Raw genomic sequence first — 22,234 nt, forward strand, 5'->3', positions numbered from 1 at the left:
TGCACATCAATTCACATGTTCAAGATAAAGAAACTGTATTGTATGAAGCATGCTGTGATGAAGCAACAGCAAATATAATACAAATAAGAAAAATATCATAATTCGTGTGTGAAACCTACTACGACCGATAATCAACCCTCCTGAATCACCAGCTGTGTCTACTGCAGTTTTCCATTTTCACATGTAGTGGAAATACAAAATATATGTTCTGGCACAGACTCGATGCTCAACGGGGGATTGATTTATACATGCAGTCAGTGCAAGCTGCACACAACACATTGTTACAAAGCACCGTAGTAAATAATAACGTCTTACATCATATAATACAACAGAAAAGGTCAGAGAACTGAGAATAAACTGTATAACACTCATTAAAGTTTAACAGAACCTGTCAAATTGAACAAAGGAGCAGCTCGAATCACTGTGAATCGTAGGCACATGCAGGTGTTTGTCTGTCTTGCAGAGGCTGGACAAAAGCTGTGCTCAGCCCCCACGTTTAAAGCTCCAACGCTTTCATTCACAACCAGAGGAAAGTAGTCGCTCAAGGAACCGAAGCAAATGCTGCAGGACGTCCCCACATGACAAAAACCACTGGCTGTGCAGTCTGTGATCATCGCGTGCAGTCTGTTGTTGTTTTCCACAAAGTTGCCTTAACACAGTGACACATTTCCTGACCAGCACCAAAAGCATGAGAGAAAAGCTCAGGGGAGAGTGTGAACTCCCCGCTTCACGCATGCATTGGCAATGACAAAGACGCAGCCTCTCCGTATTTTCTCACAGACATGTGCAGGCGCTTATGTTGCACAGTACCAAGATCCACAGCCGCGATCCTGCAGCGTCGGTGGCAAACGTAGGAAATCCCCACCGCAGCTTCTGGTGGACAGCAGCTCCAAATATCCCTCATCACAGAGTCTCCGTCTTCTTCTGCTGCTTCATCTCTCGTGGCACGCGCTGCCGGGCTCGACGTCCCCACCGGCGCCGGCGTCCTTGGACAAACCGCCGGCTTCCTTCGACGGCCTCCTCTTAGAGTCGCGGGCGCTTTGCTGTGGGGGACATGTGAGATTTTGAACGCTTCGCCATTCAAATGTCACCCGGCTGCGCGCGCGGAGAGTGGGCGAAGAGCTGAAACCTGAGTCACTGACGTTGGAAACCAGGAAGGTTAAACAAACACAGGACAACAGTCTGGCGTGCTGGAAATAAAACGAGCTAAGACAATTAGCTTTGGAGATAATTATCAGTCACAGTGATTAACAAAAAGTTAGTTATCTGCATAATAGTTATTCCGGTACTGCTTGTCTTGCATCCTGCTGCACTGGCCTTTAAACAACATTGTTTAGCTACAGCATCTCGTGCTCTGGGCTGCTCTATGTGATCTGTGCACGGAGCCCTGGCAGTGACACCTACATCAGTCAGGGAGCGTCTGGGTCTCCGCTGGTGGCCGGAGCCGCTGGAGGTGACGGCCTGCTTCCCACACTGGGTGCCCGTGTTCACCATCCTCTTCTCCCTCAGGCTGCTCTCCGCAGCTTTACCTTCAGCCAACAGTGACGGGTTATCACTTAACACAGACACAGTATTGTCCTGCCTTCGCTCAACATGGAGATTATGGCGTAGATGGCACCAAACTGTTGGCTGAGTGGTTGTGTTTTGAAAGGTTCATGTACTGTGTGTGTGTGTGTGTGTGTGTGTGTGTGTGTGTGTGTGTGTGTGTGTGTGTGTGTGTGTGTGTGTGTGTGTGTGGTTTATTGTAGCTTATGCTGATGATGATATTTCAGTGTCCACTATAGATAATAATAAGACACTCACCGTTTGCTACGGGGAGAGGGGTCTCCACGTCCGTGTTGGTGAGCCACGTCGATTCCGTCTCCCTGGTCCAGCTCTCATGATACCGCGGCTCGATGATCGCGTCCGCCCGACTCCCTCCACAACCCATCAGGACGGTCATCCACGGCAGGTGTAGCTGCGGCGGTCACGGGCTAAACGCGGCTCCGCATCCTCTCGCTGCTCCCCGCCGCCGCTGCATCCGCGTTTACGTCTCCATCGCCGCTCGGAGCCGCCGCTGCCGCTCCGCGGACCAGTAGGAGCGCAGAGCGGAGCGACCTGCGTCAGCGGGAGGAGGGGGGACCCGCATCACCAGCAGCAGCGGCAGCAGCAGCGGCAGCGGCGGCTTCATCCTCTTTATCATCAGCGTCTCCCCGCTTTAACACTTTAACCCCACAGTTAGAACGTAGCGCTTTCATCAATAACATTTTATTTTTACTAGGTTTATTGACCTACAATATTTCTCAATAACATAAGTTCTTCTAAAACGTATTGATGCGTTTACTGAACTGCGTTTCCTTTTTCAATTTGTCGTTTTAATGGATAAATTATAAATTTAAAAAGTGCAAAAAACAAAATTGAAAAAAATGTACCCATTATTTTGAAGACCTGAAATCTATTAAGGTTAATAAACAAATTAATAAATGTTAATACTGAAATGAAATTTGTATATAAAAGCTTGAAAACACATCAAACGTTTTCTTTAGAGCATTTATTTTCACATAATATACCTGGTTCAGTTTTATACAATACAGTATTTGCACATTGACCCATAATCCTTTCTTATAACTGCTTCATATACAGAAATGACTGGAGTGAACACTCACCAAACATATTGCTTCTTATTTCCCAGGATCATACAATATGTTGATTTAGGAAAACAATAGTCAACATCTATTTATAGACGGAGCTAAAAACACATCACATCCAAAAACTGAACGACAAAAACATTGCAGAGGCTTTAAATACATATTACATTTAACATACATTTGTTTTTCTCCTCATTTTTTCTTTGAGTTAATTTAAGTAAAGCAAAATAGGGAAAAAATATATAAAAAGGGGAATGTAAACTGTTTCGGTGGGTGTAAACCTAGATGCTGTTCACTTTTACAGAGTGGTACGACGGCAAGCGAACAGGGATGGTAAAAAGTCTGGTTCTGGTTTGCAACCACTTCTTCCACATGGACCCAGGCAAATAATAAAACATGAGAAAGCTGTGTGTAAATAGTTTGGGGATGTGAACATATATCAGAAAAGGATGCTTCTAGACTTTGAAGTCGAGCAGGTTGCAGTCGATCTTGTAGTAAACGTAGGGGTAGTACTCCTGCTGACTCAGGTTCAGCCCGGGGATGTCCATCGATGCCTGTGGGCACAGAGATACCACCGTTATCCGCATAAAAAAAGCACTTTCTTATGGTTCACTCTCCAGGGTCAGAGAGCGCTTGAAGGACCCTCACATCAATGATGGCGGCACTGCTGTCCAGATGTTTATACAGCTCATCCAGCACCTCCCTCAGCTTCTTCATGTTCTTCTTGTTGGGCTGCAGCAGCATGGCCTGGAAGTTGACCGGCAGCCCGTATCTAGGGAACAAAGCCGCGTCGGACGTGAAACTAACCCCAACGGGCGAAGCAGACGCACTGCACCTTTAACGCCGTGAGCACAGAGGAGTGAGCTCACCTCAACACCGACTCCACAAACACGCGCAGAGCCTTGATGTGAATCCACGCAATGAAGGCTTCGCTGAAATTCACTTTGAGCCATCGCACCAACGGACCCTGGAACAACGCAATCAGCATTTTAAACTCCACTACAGTTACTGCACATAGAAGTGAGCTGCAGTGACTTCCTCTCTCCCTCTACGTGGTTAATGACAAACAGAGCAGCCGTACAAACTGTTTCTTCTTGTCAGTTGATAAACGCGTCATCTCTTCCTTGTCTGCCTTCATCTCCTCCTCATTGTACTGGAAATCCCGCACCGTAAACCTGGACACATAACAGACTGATGGTTAGAGACACCTCTACGGAGCTGAAGTCGCTTATTGGAAAGCGCATAAAGCAGCTTCCTGCTTTACTCGCTCCTTCAGTCCTGAAGGACCAATAAATGGGCGTTATGAAAGGTTAAGTCATAAAAAAAAACAAGCATCTGTCAAAAAACCTCTAAAACTCTAATCAGATATTCTCTGTTTAAAGCTTTTCCTATAACGATACAACCAATAACTTACTTGTTTTCTCTGGCCTTGTGTTTGAAATCGTCAATAGCCTTCCTGAAGAGCGTGACACTGAACAAGCCGCTGTCGTTGTCTTCAAACAGCAGCCTGGAGGACACATATTGACAAACAGCACGTTAAAACAGCGATATTTCTCCATTGTTAAACCATCCAGTGTCCAAACGAGGTCCATTTAGGGCACAGCTCCTTTTATAGGTCCATGGACAAACTGAATATGAAATTTAAAGCTGATGCTCTCATTTTCCATTCTACTCTAAATCACATTTTACTTTTGTATGTGAAACAGATGATGCTTGAGAAACCCTTGGGCAAACGTTCTATCAATCTCTGGCTCCCAAGTCTGTCAACAGACTTTACTGCTGAGCAGTTTTGGTCCAGAAGCCTAAAAATATTACATGCAAGTGACAACGAGTCCCGTTCAAAGGCCACGGGAACGGTTGGACAGAGCCAAAACAATGGCTCATTTGAACCCTTCATGTCATTGCAGGTCGTAAGATACCTCCTATTTACACATCATATTGGCACACAGATGCTCCATGTGTACAGGTTGCTAGGTTACCACAGCACACTGAGCCGTATCCATTCAAAAGCCCAAACAGAGCGTCAGCAATATCACACTGGCCTTTTACAGGTCAAATAAAGTCAACCAGCTGGACATCACGAATCACGAGAGGAGGGATTGTCTCATCTGAGGATTTTCAAGCGACGAGGGTTTCAATTAAACATATTCAAACTATCAGCCACACTTACTTGGTGGAGCGGGGCACGACCATTTCTGCCAGGGTTTCATAGGTCTTCTGCCAGTCAGCATAGCTGGTCCTGGTGGAGGTGGGGCAGCAAATTAAGTTTCCTTTAATAATCAAAACTCACATCTGCTTCATTCACTCCCATATATACACGGAAAATCATGTGCTCACTTTGGGACAACCACTAGCATGGTGATCAGGTACTCAGAGTCCAGCACAAAGTCCTCTTTCCTCACTATTTCTGCCAGACTCCTGGTCAACAAACTCCCTCTGAAAGACAACACACACAGGTTTATCGTGAAGCAGAGCCATTATTTGCCACATCCAAATGGACGTTTGCTGGACTGCTCACGCGTTCTTCCGTTCCAAATTCTGCAGATTTCCCTTGAGGTTGTTATAAGCCGAAGCCCGAGCCTTCAGGTCGTTGTCGATCTGAGACGCTTGCTAAAAAGCCAAGATGGAGAGAATAAAAACTATGGGTTAGCGCATCGACGATCCTCCCTAGACTCAGGATTTAGTCACTAAAAGCAAGTTTCAAATGAGAAGATTACATAAAACCAACCTTGGAGATGATTTCAGAGATGTTTTTCAGTGACTGTTTGATTGGATATTTTGCCATGTCCCACCCAAATCTGGTGATGTAGGTGACCAGATCAACTGCAGAGTGAAAACACTGATTAAAGGTCCATCTACACAACCGTCTACAACGTCTCTCCATACATTTACTGCACGGGCATCAGAGTGATGATGCTAACGATCATTACCTCCATTGGCCAGCAGATTCTCCTGGACTTTGTCTCGACTGTCCTCCAGAACATCGGCCATGTACTGAGCGACCTTCTTCACCACACTAAAGACTCACAGGATGGAGGAGGGTTTAAGGTGAAAGCATGGATAATAACGGCTGGTTGATAAACCACAAAAGTAATTTCAGAAGTCTATTAGTCTTTCACCTTTCCACAAAAGTGTCGAGCTTAGCCAGCTCATCCGACAGGCCCACCAGAACATCCAGGGTCCCAACCTGTTAGAGACAGAACCCAGATGTCACCAAGCTACTCCTCAGGCGCCTTGGTGTCGGTGGGTGCAGCTGTAAAGTAGGTGCTGCGGCCTTTAACCTTCAGGTCAGGGATGTTGAACTTGTTGTTGGTGGAAAGGTTGTTGGTGCGAGTGGTGGCCAGCATCAGCTTGTCCCACGTCTGCTGGCACGTCTTCTCCCCCGGAGCAGAGATCAACCAGAATTCTGTCATGGCTACTGGAGGGAGGCTCGTCCACCAGGTCTCTGATGTAAGGAGGTTACTGAGGATTAAAGTAGAGTAGACCCGTTATATGAATGGCTTCACAATTTCATATTAAGCTGCATTCAAGATCACATTTAGGAGTATAAAGACACACAGCAACTTAAAGACCATGACATGATACAAAATATTAATTACTTGTCAAGTCGCAACACTGGATCCAACTCAGTTTCAATATTGAGAAGATGGTTCATTTACAGGAATTCAACAAAATAATAGACAGTATAAAACTTAGCATAAAACAGAAATATTTCATTTAAAATATAGTTGATGCGTTCTTCCTTTTCCATAGCTTTTCCTGCTCTGTAAAAGGTTAATAGATACTGATACTTTTCCACCATTACACAAAGTACTATCCATAAATGAATCAGAGTCATGCTCCAAAGCTCTTTCTTCCTCTTTTAGCTTCAACTTCGTCTCAGATTGAAGTACTTCCACCCTATTTCTCAACAGTGGTCGTGTGGTCAGTGAAGTCAACAGAACCCAGTGACTGCACTGGAGGCAGCCATAGCTCCGTGTCTGCTGATTGACTGTCATATGATCAGAGCCTGGTTCGCAGGAGACGTGCTAAATATTGAGCCGCGTCTATTACGGTACAAGCGCGTCGCATTGTTAGGAAAAAAGATCACCACGTGGGATTTGTACTGATAAAAATAATGTATGGGTAACGGCGTAATCCTGGCTCACACACGGTTAAATTCGGTGTTAGCTTGCAGCTGACACGAGCTTGTTTGCATTGCGGGCTCCTGCCGTCACGACATCAGCAGGCGCTGTATTTTCGCTCTTACCGACGGGTCCGACGGCGTCAGTGTTTGATCCGCACGCTGTATTTCAATGGAACAGCGGCAGCTTCCCATGCATAGCGCAGAGAATAGCAGGGTTTCGACTCGCAGGTCCTTCAGCGCAGCATCACACTCACAGTCAGCTGATCAGAACAGCAGTTGCGCGCCTGCGCACAAGCGGCGCGATTCAGCGAACGCAATCAGAAATTGCAAAATACATTGTAAATAAATGATAGAAATAGCACGTGCTCGTGTTCAGTAATTGGTTGAGTTTAAAATAAGCATTACACATTATATGCAACAGTGTGCACAAATTTAAAAGGCAAACTCAATTCCTGGCGTAAACTAGAAGCGTCCACTATATATGTTGGTTGTAGTAGTATATAGCAGTAGTGGTAATTTTCTTCTACGAAATAAAAAATAAAGTACATGTTGTATAATTCATGTTGTATCTCATTGGCAATGTAGAAAATAAAATATAGTTAATAAACATAAAACGTTAAATTTATTGTTCTTTACGATTACGACTACGATTAATCGTTTTTGTTATTTTAGTATTTCCAACAGAACTTAAAGGCAGCATGAGTATTTGTTTTGACAGAGCACACAGCTACGTCTCCCTCCTCTGGTAGAGTTGAGTACTGCATGCACTACACCGTCACTGCCTTCAGGTGGCAGCGATGGTCCATACATGTAAGCTGTTTCGTGATTTGTACAGTAAATCCTCAACAAATTTTCCCATTATTCCTCTATGAAATGTAAGATTAAACCAGGGTTCACACATTCAGAGCAATTTCTGCCAAAACTCTCATGGTCCTCTGGCAACAATCATAAGTTAAAAATAAACTGTTTAAAGCTGGAATTTTACATGCACAAAAAAGTCATCTACACTTCTCAGCTGTACATGCGAAAAAACAGGCATTAATATCTTATATAACAAATAATGACTGCCTTATTAGAAACTATCTAATTGATACTGTTAGTTACCTAAAAAGCATTTACAGGTTATTAAACAAACTCTTACATAGGTTTACTTACTTACTTACTGAACTCATGTGCAGAGCTTTTAGTTTTAACTTTTTTAAAGTGTTGACAACGGATTATTTACTCTGTTGTTTGTCTAAACTGTTCAAACAAAGTGTGTTAAAAAGTTGTTTCCTTGCTAAAGTCAGTTATTTCATTTTATTTAAATCATCGGAACCAAAAATCCCGCTGTTGTAAATTCCAATTTTAAGCTTGAAGCACATCCTTTAATTTGTTTTACTCCATAAGTTACACTTATGGACACATATGTGCACAACTCACTCTGAGGAATGTGGTGAAATGATGTAAACACATTACTTACTAGTACTGTATATCACATATTACTAAAACTGTGTTTTGTTGACAAAAGGAAATTATCTTCCGTTGCAAACCTTGTTTGGAATTATCATCTGTCAATGATCTATTGACTATTGTAGATGTACTTTATCCTATTTTTATTGCACTGTAACCTTACAAGTAAACTTTCACTGTAGAAGTGAAAACTAGTCCAGTTTTAAAAACACACCTATATGTTTATGTTTGTTTTCTACTTCATGTTGTTTTGTGAACTTCAGCTCCACAGAAACACAAGTCATATGAGACGGCTGCAGGCTGAGTGATGTTATGGAACTCCTGGACATGCTAATGAAAGAAATGTGGTCAATTAAAATCCTTCCCAAAAGTTAGTGTGACAAAGCCTCAAGATTAACCATGATCATTTTTAATAAGCTCTAAATAATCCCCAGAAGACACAAGCTAGAACGCATAATGCCCTCTATTTATATGCTGGCATTAATCGTGTGTCTGCGTGTTAAAGGTTTCTTAGTGCCTGAGAGACTTTTCCTGTTGTTTTAAAGTAATAAATTCAGCAAAGTTTTGAGAAATGATAACACATGATACCCTGTTGTAATAAGAGAACTCCTCATTACGTTGAGTCCTAATTGACTAATTTGCTTCTTTCCAAATTTCCAAATGCCTGTTTTTATGTATCAATATTCTCAAGGCTCATAAATGCCTTGAAAAATTAGAAATGTGTATTCACTGAATTGAGTCTCATAGGATCAACATCTTGTTGGACATCTTCCTGTTGACTTCGACAACATGTAATGCTGATCTTTAGTTGTTGTCCCTTCTGTTTTCTTTTTAATCATTACGATAAAATGTGCCGTTTGAAAACCGAAGAAGTTACCATGTAGGGGAAGTTTATGGTTATGTAACGGAACAGACGCCGAAGACTGAGCAACACGCGGAATTACATATTTGGAACGTGCTGAAAAATCGTATACGCTCATTGGTCGACATGAACACAAACCACGCCCCTGGGCCGTTAGTTACCTTCCTAACTTCCTCCTCCACCTCCTTCCCTCCTCTAGTTCTCCACCCACCAGCCGACAGAGGAGACACGACTCCGCCGAAGCTCGTCAGTCATCTAAACATATGGCAAAAACAGCCGCCTTTCTTTCTTATATCATTGTGCCCACTACTCTTTAAAAATTCCGCCGAAAAAGAGAAGACGATTTTCCAAATCCTTCTGGCCGTTATCTCACGTAAGTAAGGCGAAATACACGGGCCGAGTTCCGTGGCTCCAGCGGACGTAACATGGCGGGCTAGTCTTTCTGCCTCCTCGCTCTTCTTGTACCACATGACAGGGCGATTGAGCGAATTCGCCGCCGTCCACACGTCTTTACATTGCATGTTAATGTATTGGTAAAATATGACGCACACGCGCCGTCACAACTTAGTTTCTGTACCAGTATTTTATCCAAGGCGTCGTATGTTTTGGGGTTATTAACGAAATACAATGCTAACATAGCTAAGCTTCTACCAGCGAGCCAGTGCAACGTGAGGAGCTTGTTCCTCAACATGAATCCCTCATGCGCTGCGGTTAATTGGTAACGTTAACACTCGCTGACATGTTTATATTTTTGGTTGATGACCAATTGCCATGATATTTTATGTGTCAACTTGAGCCACTTTCAACGCCACAGCGCATGCGCAACATGGATGTTCACAATGTGAGCTAACATGGGCTGAAACAGGAGGTGAGGTAATGGTTTAGGAATCGCAAAATGTATTTCAAACGCAAACAATACGCTTTATTTGCACATTTCACGTGTATTCATTTGTCGTATTGACACTTAATAGAATACATTTATATACCTTTTAATGTTCTGTATGTTTCTCCTCCAGGGCTCCCCTGTCTCTGTACAGGTGTATGAGTGCTACCCAGAGGGCCTAGGGGCGGCTCTCTACCGGGAGCACTTTGACTTCAACGCTGAGCCACCTTGGGATCCTAGCTGATAGCAGGACAGGTCCATCTCCTGACTTGTCCATGTGAGTGACTCAGCAGCATCTGCTGTAAACATAGCCACATGCTTGGGTACACGCCTGTAGCAAAGTTCAGGATTGCATTGCCATGCACAAGGTTTTAAAAGAAAGGAGATTTAAACTTTGAGGAGGTTTTAACAGCTGTTTACATAATTGCTAATGATAGGTGAATGAGTGGTGGAGTTGTGTTCTTCTTTTTAGTTACCACATTGTGACTGGAAAAACAACAGTCATTGGGTCATAAAAGTCAGATAACGTTGTGCAATTGTTTATATTGTGGATCTGTTGATACCGTTTCTCGTTTCTTTTTACTAGACAGACGTTAAAACTTTATAGGTTAGTTCAGTTTTGCTAAATATGTATTTAACTAAGTCTTCTTCTTCCTTTTCTTTTCTCAGTTTGTTGCATACCGGCAGGACCCCATTGGCTCAGTCGTGACCCCTTGACTTGTTTATCTGTTCTTTATGATTGTCGGCTTAACTGAATACGGTTGAAATGAAAGGACTCACTGACAAACCAGATTACATCATTGAAATCCTGGAGGGAGGAGTGACCCTTGAAGATGTTATTGATGGACACATTGGCAACCAGACTCTGGTCAGTTTAACTTACTGAAAATGTTCAGTTATATTCGAAGTGTGGGTTTTCTGTTGTATCTCAACCCTCACTGTCTCTTGTATTCTCAGGCAGGAAAGAGAGCATTTGTGGTGGCTGACCTCGGTGCCATGATGCAGCAGCATGTGTGTTGGCAGAGTATAGTGCCACAGCTGCAGCCCTACTATCCAGTCAAATGCAACAGCAGCCCTGCAGTCATCGAGGTGCTTGCCTCCTTGGGCCTGGGTTTTGTTTGCACCAGCAAGGTAAATTTTAACTCAACAGATTTAGTTTTCATCCTCTTATGACAGCACTTTGCAGCCATTACATTATAAACACTCACTTTATTACTGATCAGCTGAAGATTAGTTTTTGTTTCATCTTACACAACACACCTGGTGCCTTTTTGTTATTGTGTTAATGGGGCTTTTTGACTTTGAGCCACTGATTTCTCTAATGCGAATCCCTCATTACCCCCAGACTGAGATGAGCCTGGTGTTGGAGCATGGCGTGCCACCAGAAAATATTATTTTTTCAGGGGTATGCAAGCAACTGGCGCACATTAAATACGCTGCCAAGAACAACATCCAGCATCTTGTGTGTGAGAACGAAGCCGAGTTGTCAAAGATTGCCCGCCTACATCCTAGTTCAAAGTAAGTAAAAGCAAACAATTACCTTGTTTGTATTTTTTGCCCCACCATCCATTATGCTAAAAGCAATTTTCAACTAAAACTAAAAAAAATTGCTGCTCGCAGGTTACTACTGCAGTTGACCACAGAGGCTCACGCAGCTGAGACCAGCATGGCCTTTGGCACCTCTCTGAAGAGCTGTCGGCACCTGCTGGAAGCTGCCAAGGAGCTGGGTATCCAGGTGGTGGGTGTGACCTTCCACATACCCAGCTCCTGCCAAGACCTGCAACAGGCCTACACCCATGCACTGTCAGATGCCCGCTGTGTGTTTGACATGGGGGTGAGTACTGTCTGGGAGATGTAAAATACAGCAAAGTGCAGGATTCTTTTAAAACGTATGAATATGTCGTAAATGATCTAGCTATCTTGTCTTCTTAGTTAAGCTAATTTGCTGTATTTCGGTAGATTGATCTTGGGTTTAACATGCGCTTCCTGGACATTGGTGGTGGATTTACTGGCTCTGAGTTTCAGCTCAAACAAGTAAGTGATTAAAATATTGATCTTTCGATCAAACAAAGAGCTACAGTTCTGTTATTTTGTTTGTTGAACGCACTGTCTAAATATATACATTGTTGTGTTTAGGTTGACTCTGCAGTCAGGCCACTGCTGGATGCTTACTTCCCTCCACTGTCTGGTGTGCAAGTGTTGGCCCAGCCAGGCACCTTCTATGTGGCCTCAACTTTTACTCTGGCTGTCAACGTGATTGGCAAAAAGGTGGCACCCCATCACTGGGACAGCTTAGGTCAAGGTGAGTTACTTAACTCTATAAAAGGTTCTCTGTTTGTTTGATTGATGGCTGTTGCATAATCAGAAGGCTTAGTCTCCGTAGATAATTACAATAATGTTCTTCTCCCCCTAGAAAACACAGAGTTCCTGTACTACGTGAACGAGGGTGTTTATGGCCCATTTAGCTGCAAGTTGCTGGGAAACTCTATCGCTGCCCCATCAGTGCACAAGGTGAGTAGTCCTTCAATCAAAGTCAACTACAAACATAGATCCCATTTAAAGTAGACATATGTGTTGCAGCCTTCGTTGCCTGTGACAGAAGGTCTTAATCAGTTAGTCATGAACTGTGACATTGTTTTCTCTCCAGCATGTGTTGTCTGCTGATGAGGCAGTGTATCCCAGCAGTCTATGGGGCCCATCCCTGGACCACCTGGACCAGGTTGTTGAGCGCTGCCTCTTGCCTGAGCTCAGTGTGGGAGACTGGCTGCTTTTCTCTAACATGGGTGCATATGGCCTAGATAACATCACTTGCCTGTCTAGCTCCTCCCAGCTGCCGGTCTATTACACCATCTCCACCTCTAACTGGTGAGTATGGAGTGAGCCCATTTGTGAATGGCCACCACTAACTCATTACACATTAAGATGCGTTAATGTTAATGTGCGTCTACAGTGGCCTTACAATCATGCGTGGTGTTGCCCATAGGTATGAAATGCAGGAGGCTGGTGTGGCTCTGGACAGTGCTGTGAAGAATTTCTGAGGTCTATTAAAGTGCGCGACTACCCTCGGTCTCTGTCCTGAATTATGACGCAGGTGCTCCTCAACATCCACTTTTGTCATCTGAGCAAAGGGGAATAATCTTTTGGCCACTGGGGTAATGTGGTCAACATTCCAGCCACCCAGGAAAAAAGCGAGGTCACATTGCTTTTTCTCACAATGGGGAAACAATTGGTTGATTGATACCTCATATCAAAAAAATTGGATTATCTGGAATACAGGCTTTGCTCCTCCCTCTGATAAACTCAAAGTTTGTCAGCTGAAAGCTCCAGCCCAAACCCGGATGACATTATGCAACAAAATGGACGACTCAGTGGAGATGGAACCCCCCACATGTTTGAGGGGGGTTGTTTCCTACATCAGATCCAGTTTACAAAATGTACAATTGATCTAAATCTTGTTCGCTATCGATTACCTGTTGACAGCTGTGTAAATTCTGTATCCGTTCAACAAACTTAAATATATAGATGATTTAAATGTAAATCATTGTCTCATGTGGATTCTGTATTTCAAACCCCTCCCTCTGCAAAGTTGAAATGACGATAATATGACCTATTTCTCTATTGTAGTTCACCTCAATGCATTTTTATTTATTGGATTCAGATACTACTGGGGCATGTTTAAAGCTCCGACTTTTAAGTGTGTTGGCCCATATATTATGCTGTGGCTCATCCAACAGTGTTTTCCTGATAGATGTGTTTTTTAACGCTACATGGATTGTGTGTTTTGTGGTTGCCATTTGTGACCTCTGTGATTTCACTTTACTCAAAAGGCATGAAGGAATTGCTGTGGGAGACTATTTCTACACTGACCTATATGTTGAATGCAGAAAGCCTGCATACACCCCAATGCACTCCATGCCTCGATCAGAGAGAGGTTAATCTGGTTTAAAATGCACAAAATCTTTGTTAGGTTAAAGAAATACTGTGAGATTTATTAACATAGTCCTGTTTTTTTTTCTCTTAAGATCTTCAAATTTGAATATCTCGTCAAGGGATTGCTTTTTGCTCTCCCTGGATCTGAAAAACTAGGAAAGAACCTATTTTTGAAAAGTGCTGAAACATGATCCATATTTGACAGATATAGGCTTACATGTCTATCTCTAAAGACATGTTAGTTGTACACAGATCTCTGAGGCAGTGCAAAGTATGATCAGGCCAGACCCTTCTGTGCTCTTCTCTAATGATACGAGGTATTAAATGCACAGTCTGTAGTACAGCTAAATGATTCATGTCTTGCATTGAAAGTGATCAGACTTAATTACAGTTTTTAAGGAATCCTGCCCTTGTGTGACAAATGTATTGATTACTTGTTTGTCAAGGCACTAATGGACCATAGCCTGTTTTGACTGTAAATTGTTCTTGTTAAATCAGTGATTAATTTAATACATTTCTGACAAATAATTGTTCTTGTCTATGTGTGATCTTTGGGTTGGGGAGTATCTAAGAGTAGAAATAGAGTGCAGAAATGTCCTGTTAAAGCAGCTTTGTCTTACATTGTTCAGTAAATGTCCTTAATTAGTTACTACAAAAGCCCTTAACTTAAACCATATAGTCATAGTGTCATTTTAAACCATTTCAGCAGGTATAATAACTGTTGCTATGGTTTTCTTCAAGTGTTCCTAATATGCCTTTCATGCTAATAGTTATACTATGCATGGCATTGGCCAGTAAACATTTCAATTGATTCCACATAATTACTGCATCCCATCACTATGCTATGACAACACTGAATTGATACAGCTAACACAAGACAATACTATACACCATTCTACTATACACTGTGCTACACTGATAGGCCACAGTAGAGAGATCCAGTAGTTTGATGTACAACCTGGTAGCTTCTGCCAAATATCTACATTTCATTGGTTAAATCAGCTGCTGCTGTGTTTTTTACCAGTTAAACCAGCTCAGTGCTGAGTTTTGTTGAAACATTGTATACAGTAGGACACTAATCTCATCACTGACAGACCACATCTACAGCACCACAAATGGTGGGGTTTCAACCACCACATTATCTGTCATCTGTGCTGCAGTAAATAAAGACATTGGAATCTGGAATCAGGTTTCCTCAATGTGGCAGAGATAATTCAGGCAGTTTCCATTATTCTATGGATTATGTCAATCCCAATGCAAAACACCAACCAATTTACCAGCTGGTGCTCTCCGGTTTAATGGGATTCTGCCCTAACGCTTTTATAATGACACAGTACTGGCATCAGTATATGTGATATGTAATAGTCACTGCTTATGATCGTAACACAATCAGACCAGCAGTAGACTGTCAAGAAATGAACATATAGTGGTGAGGTGCTGCACATGGAGTAGGAGTGGAGCTATGTATAACTGGTAGGCTAAGATACAGATAAGCATTGCGAGAATATCTGTACCCAATACATTGCACAACCCCAGATATCTCTACATGCATTACACATAGAGACCTTTTGATTGCACACACCAACACTAAACACAATGGAGCACAGGGCACTCGGACTCACAGTGCTGAACATAAAACACACTAAACACATTAACTACCTCACTAGCAACATACAAACCATCCCGCCAAATATGGATGAACTCTGTGGTTAACTGTGAATGTTGGCTTACATTGGTATAATTGCATAACTATTGGTTAGACTTCCGATTTAGATGTTCCTAGTCAATGCCTTTATCATTGTTTAAACATTTGGCCATGTTCTCCAGCCCCAGCCGTAACTTTGCATTTGGCTTCTCTTTCTTGGTGGGAAATGCTGCAGCGCAATCACCTGCAATACTTCCAACATCAGATAGGTTGCCTAGAAATCGTAACCTCCCATGTCTGCATTGGAGCACAATGTTGCATCATTATTCAAACTGATTTTGTGTCTTAAGTCCACCAGAGTACCAAATTCGTCACTTTGGCTAATACCTCGTTAGCATCATCTCTAATCTACAACTCCTAACACCAAAACTCGGGATCATGTCAGAATTTATAGAGTAATGACATATGTGAGCAATTTGTGACTGACCATTATGGCATTTCTATTTTCAATAAAAAATAAACCAACTTGGAGTTTGTGGCGTTGTGGGCATTAGCGGGTAAGGACATGCGGTTATCAAATACAGTAAATTCAGTTGGCAATGCAAGGAATTATAAGTGAGTTATTCTAGTGCGAAACATGATTGTCATTATGTTCTCAAGTTCTCAGACACGAAGACCACAATTCAGACAGGTGTAGTGGGTTTGTTAGTGAGCAGGCCGAACACGATGAGTACAATAATTAAGCTATGTTAATCGCATACAGTTTTACGTACTAAAAAATCTTGTGTTTAAGCTTTGCTAATGCGTATGCTATGCTTGACACCTTATGCTATGCTAGCTAAATTACACCCAACCTCTCAATTTCACAAACTAAATGGTGCTACAACATAACTGGCTCAAAATCTAGCATGATATGATGTCACAAAAGAGGGACCACCTATTTAGCTCATTTTCTCGAAAGCTGATTGGTTAGTGTCTGTCAGGTGTCACGTGACTGCCAGAAGAGGTGGCAGTAGCCACGCCCCCATGCCTAGCTACATGTTGAACCACATGTAAATCCAATTAACAAGCCAGTTGTACCATTACATTTATGACGTTCATTATAAGATGTTTTAATTGGACACTTAGAAACAGGTGCTGATAATGCGCCTGACAGAATAAAAAGTTACTAAGTTTTTAGGCTGAGGCGCCTCCCATTGGTCAGTTTGTTCAGTATGCAAATGAGGACAGCTACGTCAGATCCTGAACTTGAGCGCCATTTTTTCCTCAATAGGCGAAGAAAGAGACAAAAGCTGTACCAAAAAATAACTTATTTCAGGAGGAAGTCGGTAAAGATTGGGCTCCATATTTGACTACATCCCCCCCGCAGCGCTGTGTGCAGACAGAGGATGCTGCTCGGATGACTCTCCGCGTGCAGCGCTGGCAGCAGACGCAGCTCACCGTCACACACGGGTCGCTGGAAGTGGCAGCGTTAGCTCGGTCGGAGGTGGCACAGCGACGACTAACGTTAAGATACACCACGATCGGACGAGGTAAATCTCCGTGAGGCGCGTGCGGGCGTCACGCAGCAGGAAGACGCGGCGTGGACGCTGTAGCCACCCGGCGTGTGGCTGTCAGTCCGCTACCGGGGCTTTTAGTGTCCCCTCCCCACGCAGCGGTGTTACAGCACTGGTAGAGTCGCGCCAGGGGATCATTCAGTGTATATCAGCTGTAAATAAAGTTTTGATCATATCTGTTGGTAGTGATCTAGAGAGCTGTCACGTGTTCTGACAGAACGGCCGAAGTGTGGAATCGGCTGCTGCAGCAACTGATGCTTGCATTCGTATAAGCCTGATGTTTATTCATAGTTTGTATGTAACGTATCAGGCATGTTGTGAATTGATGGTGTGTAGGAAAGTGATGCTCACGCTTCATGCTATGCTTCACAGTTTCCTACGTGATTGCTGTTGTTTTCTGTTTTATTAACAGAAAGTATAAAAATAAAGCTACTGTTGACAGAATTAGTTGATGTGTTGTTAGTACTGTATGATGAAACTACTCTAACTCTAGCTAAGTGAATTGCGATTGTGTTAATATATAATGTGTGTAAACCATGCAACATTAAAACCTTGTCTTCTTTTTATAGGTCTGTGAAAAATAATGTATCAGGTTCCAGTTGAAAATCTTGAAAAGATCCGAAAGGCTCGCAAGGCAGTGAAAAATATCCTCTCCGAGATCGGCCTGGAAGATTGTCAGACGTTACTGAAGGTATGTTTCATCTTTTGAAGGATTTCACACTAAAGTGCAGCTAATAAGTGTGATTAATAATTCTCAGGTTATTTTTCCTTAACATAGAGGTTCAAGAGTCTGTCTGGGTTTCTCATTGATTTCCATATTTTCAAAATACTTCTGACTGTGACTGTTTCTCGGTTTAATGTATTGTTTGAGTGTAGAGTTGTTCAGGTAATTAACACTACCAACATTATATAACATTTAAATATGTTTGTCTGGGGGATTTTCTGGTTGTTATGGCAACGGGTGGATCTTGGTGATGTTTTCATGTCTACTGTTGAGGTGTATTTTTCTGGGTTGGAGGAGATTGTTGATCAAAAGTGCAGGTAAAGTCCAGCTTCTACCTACACTAGGTACTTTCTTATGTCACCATAACGCCTGTTTATGGTTTTGGTGTTTACTGTGCAGGACCTGAACGAAAAGTCAGAGAAGAAGGCAGAGGAAGAAGTAGCTTTTCGCAAAACCGACTGGGTTGATATCACAGATGGATTCAGCGTCAGACAGAAGAAAAAGGTGAATATGCTGTTTTATTCCCATGTACATCATTTAGGGTCGGTAGTTAATTTAATGTTGCCCTGATTCAATGCTGTTAAGATGTGAATGTTTCTGTACACTCTGTATGTACATTATTAAAAAATATATATTTTTACATTTTCAACAACAATATTCTTCTTTTTCACCCAGTGGCCGTATCGGTCTCGAGCGCTGTGTTGCAGCCTGTGCAAGTACGCGACGCACAACATCTACAACTTCAGGAGTCATGTCTCCCGCTGCCACGGATTTGTTCAGTCGTTCTGTGCACTGGCAACCTGCTCCCGGTGCCTCTTCATCGCCCACCCCAAGTTTGTCAAGAAGCACATGCTGTACTTTCATTCCAAACTTCCCATTCAGTCACCGTTGTCGAGGGAGGGGTCGTCAACCACCCATCGTGGAAACGAGAGGTACCAGTGTCGGCGGTGCGGCTATCCGTCCTCTTCCATCTTTGCAATAAAGAAGCACATTATCCTCAAGCACCTGGACAATTTGGCAGAGCAGTATATTGGTTACAGGCTACAGATTCAAGGGGCTACGTCTGTGAAGATCTACTGCTGCAAAGTCTGTAAGGTCAGCAGTGGAAGTTTAGACCAAATGCTGCATCACATGCTGATCGAGCCGGCGCACTTTGCAGTCAGCGCACAAGTCCAGGGCTTGATTCACGAAAACAAGAACTACGCCGTTAAACCAACACCCAATGGAAATGGTGTGTTTGTGACTTTCTCAAACATCGCCCCTAAACCCCAGCAACCTCAAGTGTTCAGCAGCAAGCCTGTGGTTTTACCAAGCAACGGCCAGCCAGCCGGGACTGTGGTGGCGCTGCAGCCGCTACAGGGAGCTACAAACAGTACGACTCTGATCTGTGCTCCCGGAACCAACCAAGCTTTTCTGCCCCCTCAGGCGTCGGCTCTAGTGCAGCTCGCTAGTGCTGAGGCTAAAGGTTTGCTGCAGCCTGGTGCCACGATAGCTCTCCGAAGTGCTTTGCCCCAAGGACCGTCCATGCTTCAGCTCCCCACTCTTTCCAACGTGTCCCTGAAACAGGCACCGGTGGCTCTAGCTCCCGCTTCCTCTCAGCTACAGCAGCCGCCACAAGCGCAGCAAATCCTCGTTCCGTCTGGACTACAGGCCAACGTGGCAGCTGGAACGGGGGCTGCGTCTAAGCCTGCAGGGGCCACACAAAAGCCACCGAACCACACAAACCTGCAAAGCCACACGGCCCTGCAGGGCACCGTGCTCACTTCACAGTCTCTGCTCAATCACCTGATTCCGACTGGCAACAGGGTGAATGGTATGCCCACGTACACCTTTGCCCCGCTGCAGGTAGCGGTGCCTGCCTCCCAGAGCACGACCACCCCTCACAAGTCCGTGGAGCAACAGAGCATCCCCACGCCACAGACTAAGAAATGGATTACCTGTCCCCTCTGCAACGAACTGTTCCCCTCCAACGTCTTTGACATGCATACGGAGGTGGCCCACCAGACTAAATCTATTGCATCCAAGTCAGAAAGCGTGGCGGCTCGAGCGGCATTCTTAAAGAAAATGCCAGACAAGACTGTTAAATGCTTAACATGCAAAATCTTACTGTCGGAGAAGAGCGTCTTCCAGCACCTGCTGCACGGCCTCCATTGTTTGTACTGCTCTGCCTTGTTCTTTTCCATCAAGCAGCTTATCGAACACGTGAAACAACACAATCCCACGAGCAGAGCGTATTGTGATTTCCTGAGACAGAAGTATAGGGTCTACTCCAAAGGTATCGGGGGGATCCTTTTTCCTTATTTTGACGTTAACACCACTGCACCGAAGGAGATTCTAGGAGAGACCGAGGTCAACCTCGCCCTCGTCACAAACTCCCTTGACCTGATTTTCTTTAAGTTACAGCCCAGCAGCCAGCCAGACATCTGTCCCGCGCCTGCCAAAGTCAGCAGTGCGTACTGTCCCTTCTGCGACGAGAAGTTTGACAATGACTTCAAACACCACCAGCACCTGAAGCAGAAACACTTCGTAGCACCCACCATTCACGCCATCCTCAAGACCGAGGCGTTCAAGTGCGTATACTGCAATGGCGTGTACACTGGGAAGGTCACGCAGCAGGCGGTGATGCTCCACATTCAGCGGTGCCGCTGTTCCCCGAAACCGCCCCAGCTGCCAAAACCTGCAGCACCAGCACCAGCACCGCAGCTTCCAAACCCACCTCAGCAGCTCAGTCAACCTTCTGGGCTCTACTTCCTCCAGGTGCCCCCGGGACTGACTATGAAACAGACTGTAGCGCCGGCCCGCGTGCTCACGGCCGCATCCACCACAGAGTCGCCAGAATCGGAAGCCGAGCTTCAGTCGAAGAAGCGCCTGGAGGCTGCGCTGAAGCAGGCCATGGAGGCCAACAAACGGGAGCGAGAAGAAAGGGCGGCCATGCGCAGGAGGCGGGAGCAGGAGAAGCTGCTGCCGCCGCCCCCTCCGCCGCCACCGCCGCAACCGGAGCCCGAGGTTCAAAGCAGCAGCACGGTGAAGCTGGCGCTGGAGCCCAAGGCCATCGAGTGCCGCAGCAGCGAGGAGCGCAGGGACTTCATATCCAAGTACTTCAACCTGAACCCTTACGCCACCAAAGCCGAGACCGAGGAGCTGTGCAGGAGGCTGTCTCTCTCCAGGTCGGAGATAGCGGCCCACTTCAGCAAGAAGCGCACCAAGTGCTTGAAGACGGTCAAGAGGAACTCTGCCGTCGTCCTCCTCGGCTTCAACATGGCAGAGATGAGCAAACTCAAGCACAATCTCATCGTCCCAGCGCAGCGACCCACCGATCCCTTAGAGCAGCTTCCCTCCGGTACGGCGGAGTGTTCAGACGATCCAGAGCCGATGGATGAAAGTGGAAACGAGAGAGATGCAGAGCCGATGGAGTGAATACAGACGTGTAGGAAGTCTGAAACGCACACAATGCAAACTGGGATGCAACCGGCTGGAAACGAAACAAACCCGACACTCGATGGCGGCGTTTAGTGTCGACAGTCACAACACAAGTAGGGTCCCATACCTTTAACATAAGCCTTCACTGCTTCATTTGGTCCGTATCAAAGTGTCAACATACATAGAGAGCAGTGCTGTGATGCTTGTTTTAGAACATAATGAATAAACATGTACTGTTTGAGATATGGTGCATATTGTTAAGCTGCAGCGTTGTACATCTGATCACAGTCCCATCAACCATGCCCGTCCCCAGCGTGAGCACTGTTTTACTCCTCCTAGCTGCTCCCCCACCTTTTTATTTAAGCCTAATTGTGTGAATATATGATAACAACCATAGTGTAGTGCACACCTCAGTATAAAGATGAGTTGTTGTAATATGCTTCTCTACATAGTTGGACCTATTTCTGTCATACAGAGCTTCGTTAGTGGATCGTTCATATTATGTTGATCCCTTTCCATGTTTTAACAGTTCAAGAGGAAGTGTCGCAGTTCTAAGCCCAGACTCTTGTGAAGTTGCTTAATTCCTCGCATCAACAAACATTTGGTTGGTAGAAATCTCTGACCGTGTAGCTTGCATGAGCATCTGTTGAACTGTCAGAATAAATGATTTGTGCCATTGTGAAATCTACATATTTACACAGACTGGTGGGAACTAACCTAGAGATTCAACAAAACATTGACATTGATTTCTGTCATTGTATTTCTTCTGTTGTGTTCATTTTTTTGTACTGCACCCACATTTTCTATAATTCACTGAGGAGCAAGAATGTTGAGAGATAGAGGTTCACATTTTGGGCCACTGTGTTGTAAAAGAACAAAGTGGTTTTGCTTTTATGTAAATTCATTTTCAACATTTAATTTTATTTGGTAATAAAATATTTTGAATTAAGCTGCTCAAACTACCCCTGTTATGTTTCTGTAGTGTGAAATAGAATGATCTAGAAAAGAT

General features: G+C 44.1%; 4 protein-coding genes across 4 annotated transcripts; 2 read left to right on the forward strand and 2 right to left on the reverse strand.

The window, feature by feature from the left end:
* Nucleotides 1–10: 10 nt before the first annotated feature.
* Nucleotides 11–2,140, reverse strand: si:ch211-215i13.3 (brain and acute leukemia cytoplasmic protein). The gene is made up of 3 exons (XM_029166348.3): nt 1,804–2,140; nt 1,405–1,529; nt 11–1,043 (listed from the first exon to the last, which is right to left on the reverse strand). Exons 1-3 carry the CDS (start codon nt 1,940–1,942, stop codon nt 933–935), a joined length of 375 nt encoding a protein of 124 aa, XP_029022181.1. The 5' UTR covers nt 1,943–2,140; the 3' UTR covers nt 11–932.
* A 375-nt stretch (nt 2,141–2,515) lies between these two features.
* Nucleotides 2,516–7,036, reverse strand: atp6v1c1b (ATPase H+ transporting V1 subunit C1b). The gene is made up of 13 exons (XM_029167649.2): nt 6,877–7,036; nt 5,909–6,089; nt 5,747–5,814; nt 5,558–5,643; nt 5,356–5,450; nt 5,146–5,237; nt 4,965–5,063; nt 4,798–4,866; nt 4,042–4,134; nt 3,709–3,802; nt 3,497–3,594; nt 3,276–3,399; nt 2,516–3,181 (listed from the first exon to the last, which is right to left on the reverse strand). Exons 2-13 carry the CDS (start codon nt 6,038–6,040, stop codon nt 3,083–3,085), a joined length of 1,149 nt encoding a protein of 382 aa, XP_029023482.1. The 5' UTR covers nt 6,041–6,089; nt 6,877–7,036; the 3' UTR covers nt 2,516–3,082.
* A 2,219-nt stretch (nt 7,037–9,255) lies between these two features.
* On the forward strand, nt 9,256–14,408 carry azin1b (antizyme inhibitor 1b). The gene is made up of 11 exons (XM_029166707.2): nt 9,256–9,440; nt 10,084–10,227; nt 10,620–10,818; nt 10,908–11,081; nt 11,296–11,468; nt 11,571–11,784; nt 11,910–11,984; nt 12,087–12,252; nt 12,364–12,461; nt 12,598–12,815; nt 12,934–14,408. Exons 3-11 carry the CDS (start codon nt 10,717–10,719, stop codon nt 12,986–12,988), a joined length of 1,275 nt encoding a protein of 424 aa, XP_029022540.1. The 5' UTR covers nt 9,256–9,440; nt 10,084–10,227; nt 10,620–10,716; the 3' UTR covers nt 12,989–14,408.
* Nucleotides 14,409–16,746: 2,338 nt separating this feature from the next.
* Nucleotides 16,747–22,174, forward strand: adnp2b (ADNP homeobox 2b). Its single transcript, XM_029166706.2, has 4 exons — nt 16,747–17,057; nt 17,651–17,772; nt 18,205–18,309; nt 18,481–22,174. The coding sequence occupies exons 2-4, from the start codon at nt 17,665–17,667 to the stop codon at nt 21,220–21,222; spliced, it is 2,955 nt and encodes a 984-aa protein (XP_029022539.1). The 5' UTR covers nt 16,747–17,057; nt 17,651–17,664; the 3' UTR covers nt 21,223–22,174.
* The last annotated feature ends 60 nt before the right edge of the window (nt 22,175–22,234 follow it).

Source organism: Betta splendens, chromosome 11, assembly GCF_900634795.4.
Source record: "Betta splendens chromosome 11, fBetSpl5.4, whole genome shotgun sequence".
Classification (NCBI taxonomy): domain Eukaryota; kingdom Metazoa; phylum Chordata; class Actinopteri; order Anabantiformes; family Osphronemidae; genus Betta; species Betta splendens.